General features: G+C 39.8%; 2 protein-coding genes across 5 annotated transcripts in view; one reads left to right on the plus strand and one right to left on the minus strand.

Annotated features, from left to right (window-relative positions):
* Window positions 1–9,662, plus strand: part of LOC144320829 (peptidyl-prolyl cis-trans isomerase A-like) — a 27,958-nt gene extending 18,296 nt beyond the window's left edge. Inside the window, exon 4 of the mRNA XM_077909807.1 lies at window positions 6,866–9,662. Coding sequence (XP_077765933.1) covers window positions 6,866–6,982 — 117 coding nt within the window. The 3' untranslated portion in view covers window positions 6,983–9,662. The remainder of the gene's footprint in view (window positions 1–6,865) is intronic.
* ADAM21 (ADAM metallopeptidase domain 21) overlaps window positions 7,248–13,387 on the minus strand; it is a 30,860-nt gene continuing 24,720 nt past the window's right edge. Inside the window, exons 1-2 of one of the 4 annotated variants that reach the window (XM_077909803.1) lie at window positions 11,683–11,838; window positions 7,248–9,779 (exon numbers count right to left, since the gene is read on the minus strand). In XM_077909803.1, coding sequence (XP_077765929.1) covers window positions 7,479–9,638 — 2,160 coding nt within the window. In that variant the 5' untranslated portion in view covers window positions 9,639–9,779; window positions 11,683–11,838 and the 3' untranslated portion in view covers window positions 7,248–7,478. Of the gene's footprint in view, window positions 9,780–11,364; window positions 11,385–11,547; window positions 11,567–11,682; window positions 11,839–13,387 lie in introns of those variants that run through there. The other 3 variants (XM_077909806.1, XM_077909805.1, XM_077909804.1) reach the window with 3 other exon arrangements.

A 13,387-nucleotide genomic window follows, 5' to 3' on the forward strand; every position in this document is an offset into this window, starting at 1 on the left:
CGCCCTCGGGAACCCCAATTAAATGTAGATTTTTCTTTCTGAGGCTGTCATTTATTTCCCTTAACCTATCCTCATGATCTTTTAACTGCTTTTCTCTTTTTTCCTCAGTTTCCTTCCTTGCCATCAACTTGTCTTCGATGTCACTCACTCGTTCTTCTACCTTATTAACCCTTGTCGTTAGGACCTCCAGTTTGGATTGCATCTCATTCAATTGATTTTTAATTTCTGCCTGATTAGATCTAAATTCTGCAGTCATGAAGTCTCTTGAGTCCTTTATGCTTTTTTCTAGAGCCACCAGTAGCTTTATAATTGTGCTTCTGAATTGGCTTTCTGACATTTAATTGTAATCCAAATATTGTAACTCTGTGGGAGAGAGGACTGTTTCTGATTCTTTCTTCTGAGGTGAGTTTTTCCTTCTAGTCATTTTGCTCAGTGCAGGGTGGCCAAAAACAAGTTGTGCTGGAAAAAGGAGAAAAAGAGAGAAAAAAAGGGAAAAAAACGGGGGGTGGGGGCGGGGGGGACAAACAGAAAACAAGGGGGAGTATCCTCTGATTCTATATACTGTAAATCCCTCGACTTCCCCTGGAACTTTCCAGTGCTGCTTGGTCAATAACTTGCTTTTCCCCTGTTCTTCTAACTGGTCTTCTGGGGGCGGGGCCTGCTGTGCTGATTCTCAGGTGTGTGCACCTGGAGGAGCTGCCCAGCCCCCTGCCAGGTGCACGGCTCAATGGGAGCTGCTTATCCTGTGTGGCCCCTGCTCAGTTCCAGGTACAAGGTGACACCAGGAGGAACAACAACAGTGGCAGTGGCCTGCTCTCCAGCCCTAGAGTCAGGTCCTGCAGTAACCTCTCAGTCCGCAGGGGCCTGGATGCTCTGGGGGCAGGGGGCGCAGATCTTTACAGGTCCGGGCCGCCCGGGGGCAGGAGCCTCCTTGCTGTCCTGTGTCCTCCCAGACTCTGCCTGACCCGGGGGGAGCACCGGATCCAGGGCTGTGTCCTCCAGCGCCCTGGGCTCTGGGGCCTGCACCCCTGGAATTGCACTCCCGGCCTGCAGCCCCCTCTGCGCAGAGCCGCCGCCTGAGCTGCCACCTGAGCTGCTCTCGGGGCCCCACCAGGCACGCGCTGCAGCCCTTTAGGGAGTTTGGCCCGCGGTGTGTGGTGCCCTCTCCCCTGGGGCGCAGTTCCTCTGTTAGTGTCCCTGGGAGCCTGAGGGCATCTCTGCCCCTCCTGGGATCCTGCGCGAGCTCCCTACCAGCGCCTTTCCATCCGGGAAGGTTGGTAAAGCTCCTGCTTCTCTGGGCCTGGGCTTTCCTGTCCTGGGGGCGCTCCTTGTGCGGCCTTAACCCTGCTCCTCGCGGGGTCCCTTCCCCTTGGATGCTTTTTTATTTCTTTATTTTTTTTCCCATTTTCCTACCTTGATAGAAGTGCAAACTCTTCTCACTGTAGCATTCCAGCTGTTCTCTCTTTAAATCTCAGACCGAATTCATAGGTTTTCAGGATGATTTGAAAGTTATCTAGGTAAGTTGGTGGGGACAGGTGACTTGGAGACCCTACTCTTCCACCATCTTGCCCCGCCTCCCCCCAATTTTCTCGTTTTTCAAAATTATTTTGACTATTCTAGTTCATTTGTCCTCCCATGTAATTTTTAGAATTAACTTGTCTATGTTTACAAAAAATGCAGCTAGGAATTACATTGGTATTGCTTTATCTACATTTCACAAGTTTTAGCATGCAGTAAGTTTATTTTCCAGGAACCTGGGTGGCTCAGTCAGTTAAGCATATAACTTTGCTCAAGTCATGGTCTCGGGGTCCTGGAATCAAGCTTCAAGTTGGGCTCTGTGCTCATCAGGGAGTCTGTTTCTCCCTCTCCCTCTGCCCCTCCCCCAGCTCATGTGCTCTCTCTCCCAAATAAATAAAATATTTAAAAAAATCATTCTTGTCCAGTTTAAATATTTTCTAATTTCTCTCATGAGTTCTTCCATTACCCATAAGTAAAAGGTGCATTGATTAATATCCATATATTTGGGTGAATTTCTCAATACATTTTCATTATTGTTTTCTAATTTACTTGTATTTGGTTTGGAGAATTATCCTTGTATAATTTTAAACCTATTAAAATTTCTAGAGACTTGCTTCATAGACCAGCATAATGACTGTTCCATGTGTACTTGAAAAGAATGTGTATTCTGGGGCACCTGGGTGGGTCAGTTGGTTAAATGTCTAAGTGACTGACTCTTGGTTTCAACTCAGGTCATGATCTCAGGGTCCACACTGGATGTGGATCCTGCTTAAGCTTCTCTTTCCCTCTTCCCCTTCCCACTCCTGCCTGTATGCAGACATGTTCTCTCTCTCAAAAGAAAAAAAATTCTGCTACTCTTGGGTGTAATGTTTTATAAATGTCACATAAGTTGGTTGATACTGCTATTCAAGTCTTCTGTATCTTTATTGATTTTCTATCTACTTGTTCTATCACTTAGTGAGAGAGGAGTGTTGAAATAATCCACAAATAATGGATTTGCCTATTTTTCCTTTTATCTGCCAGTCTTTTATGTTTATTATATTTTTATTATCATGTGCCTATGCAATTAGGAATGTTATGTTTTCTGGATAAAGTGACCCTTTTTTATCATTATGAAATGTAACAGTATTTTTTTTTGTCTTCTGGTCAACTTTCTCTGATGTCAGTTTAGCAGTTCTTCTTTCTTACAATTAGTGTTTATGTAGCTAGCATTTGCCATCCTAGTATCTTAATCTGTATGACTTGCTTAAAGAATGTTTCTTGTAGACACCATATGATTACATCTTATTTTTTAAACCAGTTTGATAATCTCTGCCTTTAATTGGTGTATTCAGACTATATAAATTTTTATAATTATTTTTATAGCTGGATCTAATGTGACTATCATGCTATTGGTTTTCTGTTTGTGTCGTCTGTTCTTCATAATATTTTTTTTCCAATTTCTTTGCCTTCTTTGGTTGAATATTTCTTTGAATTTTATTTTGTGTTCCCCACTGGCTTACTACTAACACCTCTTTTTAAAAATTGTTTAGTTGTTGCTCTGGGGTTTATAATATACATCATTAACTTACTACATTCTGTTTTCAAATAATATATTATTTATTATCACTTGACATACAATATAAGGATCTGCTAGGGCTTGTTCTACAGATACTACAATAGCAAAATTGGGATAAACAAAGGAGTTGCAAAATCTTGATGTGTGCTGAATGTTGCTGGTGGGAGTATAGGAGTTCATAATTATTCTCTTTCAACTTTTATATATATTTGAAATATTCAGGAACATTTCAATAAATTTTTAAAGACCTAGAAATTTGTATAGGTGATTTCACAAATTTATTTTCAAATGAATACTGAAAATCTAAGAGAAAAAAGGAAAAGAAGGTGAGAGAAAAAGATAAGGAAGCAGAAAAGGAGAAAGGGCAGGGCCAGAGTGACTTACCCATCAGGCACTTTGCTTCTTTATTAGTGGTAGGAGATTTGAGTTTTTTAATTTGTCCTTTAGTTCAAAGGGAATGTCTTAGTGTACTCCCAGACTCCTAAAAATATCCCGAGTATGGCATGCCTCTAAATATTATGGAGCTTTTCTCCCATACTCTGACATGCATTCATAATACTTGGAATTTCCCATTCTCTAGCTTTAGTTAGCATGCTTCCATGAATATGCTAGACCATTGTGAGGTCCTGAGGAGTGTCACGATGATCAAATTATTTTCATACTGTACTGTGAAAAGAAGAATTATCATACCTTTGAAGCAAGATTTTGGATGTATACAGGCATAGTTCATTTTCTTTGTTTGTTTTGCTTTATTGCACTTTACAGATAACATTTTTTTTTTAACAAATTGGTTTATGGCAACCCTGAACTGAGCCAGCCTTTTGGCACCATTTTTCTAACAGCATTTGGTCATTTCCTGTTCCTGTGTCACATTTTGGTAGTTCTTGTAGTATTTTAAACTTTTTCATTATTACATTTGTTATAATGATCTGTGATCAGTAATCTTTGATGTTAAAGTTGTAATTGTTTTGAGGTGTCATGACCATTTAAGATGGGGAACTTAACTAATGATGTTTTGTGTTTTCTGACTGCTCCACTGACCAGCCACACCCCTATCTTTTTTCCTATCCTTAGGTCTCTCTATTCTCTAAGACACAACAATATTGAAGGTAGGCTAATTAAGAACCCTACCGTGGTCTCTAAGTGTTCAAGTGAAAGGAGAGTTGCATGCCTCTCGTTTTAAATCAAATGCTGGAAATGGTTAGGCTTGGTGTTGAAAGCTGAGATAGACCAAAAGCTAGACCTATTGTGCGGAACAATCAAGTTGTAACTGCAAAGGAAAAGTTCTTAAAGAAAATTAAAAGTGTTACTCTAGTGAACACACAAATGAAATAAAGTAAAACAGCTTTATCTCACTTCTCTTCCTGAATGTTTTCTCTTGCACCATGGAGGAATATTCCAAAACATGTTTCACATGACTTCTTAGAGAATTCACAGGGGATGACCCCAGAGTGGAAACTTGCTCATTAGCATACTCCTTGTTGTGCTTCCCAAATAAACTAACTCCACCTAAATCCTGGTCTCACTGTCTGCTTTTTGGAGGACCCAAATTAAGATAGTAGGTAAGACACTATATCTTTGTTATAAGGAGGCTAAGTTCTACACGCTAATCTTTACTGATCCAGCCCTAGTGAACTCAACTAACCTAAAATGGCAGTGTAGCTTTTCCTTAAGATAGAAATATTGCAAAAGGTGTGACTTCTTATAAAAATGTATGAGTAAAATAATGTGATTGTCAAATTAATTTTAAAATATAACACAGAATCTTAATTTACCAGTAAACAGTGAACAGTCACTTATTCAATAAAATAAATTGGGGGACGCCTGGATGGCTTAGTGGTTGAGTGTCTGCCTTCAGCTAAAGGCATGATTCCAGGTGCAGGGATTGAATCCCATATCGGGCTTTCTGTGAGGAGCCTGCTACTCCTTCTGTCTGTGTCTCTGCCTCTGTCTCTGTGTCTCTCATGAATAAAAAAATAAATAAAAATAAAATAAATTGGAACAACTGACTAGCCAATTGAAAAAAACATATGGTTGGATTCCTATTTCATTCCTTACAACAAAATAAATTTTAGATTTAAACATTAAAACTGAAGTCAACATAATCAGAGGAAATAAAAAGGATTCTCTCAGAGTAATCTCAAGCAAAAATATAAAACCTAGTAAATAGAATTTTAGATTGATAAATTGGACTATAATAAAATGTAACATTGTTTTTACAAAAACAATTTTAAAAGAGAACCAATTAATTAGAGCAGCTGCCTTTTGTCTCTATTTGGATATCTGTGTTTAAAACCTGTGAATCTTTCTCTGACTTATTTTCTAAAATCAAGTTTAGTCAGATTGTCTTTTTGGTTCATCGTTCCATTTCTTTGGCTCCACTAGATAGCTTTTTCCTATGAATGAATAAAGAAGATGTGGTTTATGTATACAATGGAATATTACTCCGCCATTAGAAACGACAAATACCCACCATTTGCTTCGATGTAGATGGAACTGGAGGGTATTATGCTGAGTGAAATAAGTCAATTGGAGAAGGACAAACATTATATGGTCTCATACATTTGGGGAATATAAAAAATAGTGAAAGGGGATAAAAATGAGTGAGAAATATCGGAAAGGGAGACAGAACATGAGAGACTCCTAACTCTGGGCAACGAACTAGGGGTGGTGGAAAGGGAGGTGGGCGGGGGGTGGGGATGACTGGGTGACGAGCACTGAGGGGGGCACTTGAAGGGATGAGCACTATGCTATATGTTGGCAAATTGAACACACACACACACACACACAAAAAAAAGATAGCCTTTTCCTCTTTTTGTCCCTGCCTGATACATTGTTAGATTCTCTCCCCATCTATTCCTGGAGTGCATTAAAGAAATGACCACAAAGTGACAGGAGCACACAAGTAGAACACCTAATATTTCACAAGGAAATGCTTTTCCAAAGATAAGATGTTTGACCTCTGTTAAGAGAAAAACAGGAGTTTCCCAGAGCAAGGGAGTGGGGGAGGGTGGTAAACAGCATTTTGGGAATGAGAATTGCACATATAGATGTGCAGTCATGGCAGAGCCACATATATTCAAAATAGAAAATAGCCAGTGGGTGCAACTCGTGCAAAGCATAATGGAAATGATATCAGAAATGTTGTTTGACTCAATTTACAAAGAGCAGCATTCAGAAGTTGACCATATACAGAAGGTGTCTGATGAGACATGTGTTTTTAAGAGACAGGATTTCCAAAAACACTGAGAAGACAAATTGGGGAAAAAACTGGGCAGGTACCAAAGGGAGCATTATAAATGCACATATTTTAAATATCAAAGTTGAATTTTGAGCAAGAACTATAATAGTTTTAAAAAGAGAACCAAAGTATCATTTTTACTTTTCCTAATTAATTTAATGTGATTAATCCATTCAAATTAATTACCTCATTCAAATATTTACTCTGTATTAGGCATTGTTCTGTGTATTGGAATACAACAGCAGAACAGATAAAAACCACCTTGACCTCACAGAGATCACATTCTGATATTCAAAGAAAATACTTCACAAGCATACCCAAACTGCCAAATTAAAGCCAAGAGAGCAGACAAGACTGGGTAGGAAGCACAAAAGAAACAGGGTCAGGAGTTTTTATTAAACATTTCTTTCTCTCTTTTGATTATCAAATAAACCCAAGAGGTTGGGTGGGATAAACATTATTACTATTATTTTCCTTTTCAGATTTTGGAGCAGAATGTTAGAAACAATTTGAGTAATTTCTTCTCCTTTTTATATCCCTTTTGACAGCAGTGGGAACTGTTGCTACAGGGAATCGCATCCTGCACATCCTGCACTGATGGGATGTCCCATTGCACTATTCTGGAAGGTCACGTTATTGACCTGATGCCTACAGAGTTCCCCTGATGGCATGAGTTTGGCAGCCTGTTTATTCTGTGCCTATCATTGGGAAAATATTTCCATGATTCCAATCCAAGGCCCAGTCAAAATCACGTAAGTACCCAACTGCTGATAAATGGAATCCACTATGTTGACAACAAGAAATACATTCTCTGCACCTTTGAAAGGTTACTTTGGAAGTAAAGTCTGGATCCTCAGATACTTGTTTCCTGCCTTTCCCATGAGTCATATTTGTGCGCGCGCGCGCGCACACACACACACACACAACCAATTTAGGGGAAATGGAGCTTTATTTGCTGCTTAAAACGAACTGTCTACTGACAGGAAGACGTTAGGAATTACCTTTGCTTAATGGCAATGTTTCTGATACTGACAAAAGGGAAGGTCCCTGCATTTTTCTGTATAGTCAGAAATGTGCTCAGTTCCAGGCATGTAGTAACATTTTCACTGCCAAGAGAGTAAAACTTAATATTGCACAGGATATTAAAATGGAGGCAGTTTCCTAACCTGAAGACTGAGCCTTAGTCTCCTTGAGACCGAAAGTTTTTCTATGGTATATAAATACAGCAGTTGACAATAAAAGCAAAACAGATAAAATAAGACTCACAACTAGTAGCAAAAAACCTTTTTTGGCAGATGCTGGGCCACTCTCAACACTACCTCCATAACCTCTGTGTAGGCAATAGGGTGGGGACCACCCATAGCCACAGTGGCAGTGATGTTTATTATTGCAGATGCCCCTCATGTTGCAGGTCTCAGCCAGGCAGACTTGTGACAAGAGAGACAAACTGACACATTTCTTGCGTATGCAGATCTTTCCTGTACCACACATGGTGCCATCTTTTACTTCACCAACATCAGGTGTGTCCATTCCCAAGTGATAATCAGTACTCCAGCAGGTGACACCATTGATGTGAGTTTGCTGCAGAGTAGAATGATCTCTCAGATGGGGAATATTTGTCACATTGTCACACTGAACTCTTCCACAAAAGATATCGGAGATATTACATTTTAGGTATGTCGTGCCACTTATACCACAGTGGCCGAAACGGTTTCCCAGGGAGTTGATTTCTTGATAGCAACTCTGATATGCACTCTTTGCCCCTTCACCAAAAATCTCCCTGCACTGTTTGTCATGGTTATTACATCTCCCTTCATAGCAGTAGGCATCGTCACCACAAGGAATCCCATCCTGCACATATACATCTTCTGGGCACTGATGGGATGTCCCATTGCACCACTCTGGAAGGTCACATTTATTGACCTGATGTCTACAGAGTTCCCCTGATGGCATGAACTTGCAGCCTTTGCAACAAAGCCCAAAAGCACAAGCAGCCCTAGGCCTCAGAGTGCAGTTCAATAGACAACAAGGATCTTGTTCACATTGCTTTATAGATCCACAGTCACATTCCTCTTCTCCTTCAACCACGCCATTCCCACAGTGCTTCAACGTAAAGACTTCCCCTGGATGTGGAATATTGTGTAGACATGATCCCTGGTTTAAAGTGGTTTTTGTAAAATCTATATAACTACAATTGGTGAATTTCTCTGCTGGTACTCTCATAGCATTCATGATGCAACCACTTTGCTCACACAAACAGAATTCTTCATCATGCCACATACCCAAAGTATGTCCTAACTCATGGGCCACAGTGAGGGCAAAAAGAGACCAAGAGTCTCCTTGGAAATTATTAACCCCACAATCAATAGGAGGACGACATATTCCTGCAACATAGGCTATACCAAGTACACTTATAAGTGGGTTTTTTATGAAAAAATGTGCAGCATCATACTGTAGCTGGGAAAGACTGATTTGCTTCCACTTAGAGAAGTCCTCCAGAACCTGTTCTATGCTTATCATTGGGAAAACATTTCCTTGATTCCAAATCTCAATCCCAATCAAAATCACATAAGTACCCAACTGCTGATAAATGGAATCCACTATGTTGACAACAAGAAATACATCCTCCTGCACCATTGAGAAGTTGCTTTGAGAATAAATTAAGAAATTGTGATCTACCACCACAACCAGCTCCAAAAACCATGAGTGGGTCCATAATTTATCATTAGAATTTTGTTTCAGAGTTGACTTCTTAACCTCTTCAAATTTCACCTGTTGGAGTGCTATCTCCTTCTTTGTTAAGCCACATCTCATAGTTGGGAACTGTGTCTCATTAGTGTTTATCTCATAAACTAAGTGTTCAAATTTGGTAGAGTGCCTGATGGGCTCAATTTCATAAGCAAGGTCATTAATCTGTAGCATTCCTCGAAAACCTCCGGAACAGGTACTGAGGGCAACCAGGGACTCAGAGATTCCTTCCACATAACCATGATAGTAGCAGTCATCAGGAACAAAAGGCTGATCCTGGAGGAGGGCATGCTGGTCCGTGTAGGTGAACACAGGGAAGTGTTTGGAAACCAAGAGTTTCTTGACCCTCATGTGGACAATGTGTCTCTGGCCTCCAAACTTCAGGCTGTAGGAGAGCCAGCCTGGAGATTTTGCACTTCTGCCCCTATCAGTCACCTTTAAAGGGGTCACCACTTCTGGAGATCTGAGGTATTGGGAGGGCCCAGCCTGAGAGAAGCCAGAAGGGAATAGAGACATTCCAACCCAGAACAGCAAGAGAACTCTCATGGGCACCTCAGCCTCACCAGCCACCATTATGGAGCTGCCATTCCAGAGCCATCGGTCCAGGGAAAAACCGTGAGGCACTGCTGGTCTGCTTCTTCCGCATTGGTCATTGTGTAGAGTTGACCTTTAAGGATCTGTGTTTGGGCAGAGTTGGGCATCAAAGCTGCAGAGCTGAAAGTGAAAATAAAAGGATGGGGGTGTGATGGGATTGGGTAAGGAAAATGGGAAAAAAATCAAACAGCAAAAAAGTGATTAGTGAATTAAGAAAATGCTTTGGACTTTCAATAAATGGAGGTGAGAATTTAGAAGGGTATAGATAAAATATTGGCCATATGTTTATAATTGTGAAAGTTGGACGATAGGTATGGGGGTTTTCATTATACAATTATCTCAATCCATATAGGTGGTATGAAAAATCTCCACTATAAAAAGTTAAAGAGACTTCAGAGTAGGGGGACTCTATATCTCAATTTGTCCAAGACCATGTTGGTTTATGCCTGTTGCCCCTGCATAACTATTGATACTTGCCTCTTTGACTATCAAAGCTGCCTAGAGAACTTAGATCCACCTGAGTAATAGGCACTTTATTCCAAGATGCAAGTATCCCACAAGGGAACAGCAAAGCTCATAGACAAATTCAATCATATGAAAACTTCCAAGGACAAAGATTTCTGAATTGGGTGAGATCCTAATTTCCAGATTTGCTCTCTATAGCTTTCTTGTGTGTTTGTTATTTATTATGGAGTGGGAATTGTTGTGAATGGGAGGATGGAAAGTGAGAAGAGCCAATAGAAATAGAGTGTTGCTGCTAAGCTCTATAAACCATGTTTCATCTTGAGAGCAGACAACAATAGGAAAATTCTGCTAGAATCTTTGAGCCATACTCATTGTCTTCATTTTATTATTCCGAGGACTTCAGAGACCCAAACTCCTACAAGAACATCACCCTGCATTAATATTGTGTGGTAGTGTCATTAAAAATCCCTATTCTTTGGGACACCTGGGTGGCTCAGCTTTTGGGCACCTGTCTTTGGCCCAGGGTGTGATCCCAGGGTCCGGGGATCGAGTCCCACATTTGCTCCCTGCATGGAATCTGCTTCTCTCTCTATGTTTCTGCCTCTCTCTCTCTCTCTCTCTGTGTGTCTCTCATAAATAAATAAATAAAATCTTTAAAAAGTCCAAATTCTTTAACATTATTGGAATATCAAAATAAACAACAGCCCTCCTCTATATGTTTTATCAACTCTTTCTTTCCCTACAGCTATTTCAAATTCCTAAAGACCTCTACCTGTGCCTCTCTCCTCTTACTCCATCGTGCAATATGCAGTTTTCCCATCTGTCACCAGTGTCTGACTCATTAGAGAGTCACGAAATCAATTTAATGGATCCTGACCTGCAGTTTTTTCTTTAAAGAAATGGAATAAAAATATCGGAGGACATTCCTAGAAGTTCCATAGCAATTCATATGTAAAGTTTTGGGGGTGTTTGCGTATGTGTGGCCACTGGATCACAGTATAAAATGGATTTCTTACTCTTCAATCCAGTAAAAAATATATATCTATAGTGATGCCAAATCTAAAGACAAAATGCTTTGTAGGATTTTCAACATTACAAACTTATCTGAACCCAACGCCATTTCTACATCTCTTCTATTCCACTCCATATTCCAGTCTCAGAAAAAAAAAAAAAAAAAGTAATCCTTCTCTATAGATTCAGGTGGTAGCCTCTCATCTTCTGTTCACATCACATCTCTTACCTACATGCAGACGGATTCTTTTAATGTCCCTTCTTTCAGCTCTATTTCATCTGTTCCTTACTGGCAGTAAGAGTGACCAACTCATTCTAATTTACCCAGGATTGTCCCAGTCTTAAAACTCAAAGCCCCACATCCCAGCAATTCCCTTACTCTGAGGCAAACTGGAATAATTGGTCACTTTACCTGAAGCACCTTACCACCACCCCCTGGCCATGCTCAAAAAGGAAAACAAAACAAAAATTAAGAAAATTCACATTATCCAAGGTACTGCTCTGACCACCAACTCATGCAGAGAGCCAAACTTAACAGATGACTTACCAACAGAAGAAGCTATTGTTTCCATGGCCTTTTCTTTTGTGATGGTTTGTACCATACTTTTCAGTGAAAAAGATTGGTAGTTGACCTCACATAACAAAGGGAAACAGAAGTTCTCTTCCTTTTATTTCCCAGCTAAGTTCTAGATTTAGTTGCTTAGCAACAAGAATTTTTCACTTCAGAAACAATTGGCTGTCAAGGATAACCTGCTCTGGCTCCACTATTTTCTATACAACTTCAATATCATTGGAATTGGATAGCCTCCGCAGCTCCATTCTCTGTCCTCATACAAGGTAGCTTCATTTCTGCTTCATGATTTTGCTCATGCTACTGTGTTGATCTAGACTGTGTAATCACTTTTCACTATGGAACTAAGTTCTATAGTAATTTTGTAGGTCAAGATCAGATTCTACATTCAGTATCAAGTATTTTTGGGATAATCTAGACAACATTGGTATACTGTAATTCCCTTTATATTTATCATATTCAATAATTTTTATTATATAGTTTATAACTTTGTTACTTTACATTGTTTTATTACACAAGTGTTAAAAATTTTACCTCCTATTAAATTGGTTTTGAGAAAAAGATTCTCGAAATTGCTAGAGAATTTATGACACAATATTTGACAAAGTATATCATCTATTAGATGACTTTAATTATATAAATATTACATAGAATAAAAATTCAATAAAAGATTACAGCTAACTCTGAGTAGATTCTATTTTAAAAGGATTCTTGGCAATGAATCTTGCTACCTGCCAATTTAACTAGTAGCTTCAGAGCTCTATAACTAGCAAGTGGAACTATTTTTAATGACAATCCTTTTCTGTTTCCTCTCAGAAAGTTTCTTTGATTCATGCTGGTTTTCTCAGAAATCTCCTGTAGGAGTGCTGACAATACTGACTCTATCTTTGGCCCACATCTTGTTTATGTCTCTGCAATGACCTCCCCCTGGGCTCTGTGTTCCAGGTCTTGTATAGATTAATGTATGCCCTGACCAGAATATGGGAAGCCTTCTGATCGTTCCTCTGGTGCACAGATAGCACCACTTTAGATAATCGCCCTTTACTCTATTAATCTGTGGGTTATGGTCTTGACTTTGTGGAGATTAGCTGCTTAGTGCCAGGATCGTTGCCTATTCAATCCACCTGTCAGCAAGCTACCCTGAATAAAACCCCCTGTGTAAATGGTATGGAATGTCTTCCTTCATTTCTGTTTCAAAACACCTTCTCAGTATTGAGGATTCTTTTTTTTTTTTTTTTTAATTCTTTGTTTATATTTAACTTAGTTGGGACGCCTGGGTGGCTCAGCAGCTGAGCGTCTCCCTTCGGCTCAGGGCGTGATCCCTGTGAGGAGCCCGCTTGCCCTCTGCCTATATCTCTGCCTCCTCTCTTTCTGTGTGTCTCTCATGAATACATAAATAAAATATTTTTTTAAAAAAGGCAATTTAGTTAACATATTTATCCTTTGGATAAATACCTAGTAGTGCAATGCTGGGTCATGGTAGTTCTATTTTTTTTTTTTTTTTTAAGATTTATTTTCTTTTAGAAAGAGTGTGAGTGGGAAGAGGGGCAGAGAGAGAATCCTCAAGCTGACTCCCCACTGAGCATAGAGCCTAATGTGGGGCTCCATCCCAGGGCCTTGAGACCATGACCTGAGCTGAAACCAAGAATTTGCTGGAACCCAGGTAACCTATTTTTAACTT

This window comes from Canis aureus, chromosome 9 (assembly GCF_053574225.1).
Source record: "Canis aureus isolate CA01 chromosome 9, VMU_Caureus_v.1.0, whole genome shotgun sequence".
NCBI lineage: Eukaryota > Metazoa > Chordata > Mammalia > Carnivora > Canidae > Canis > Canis aureus.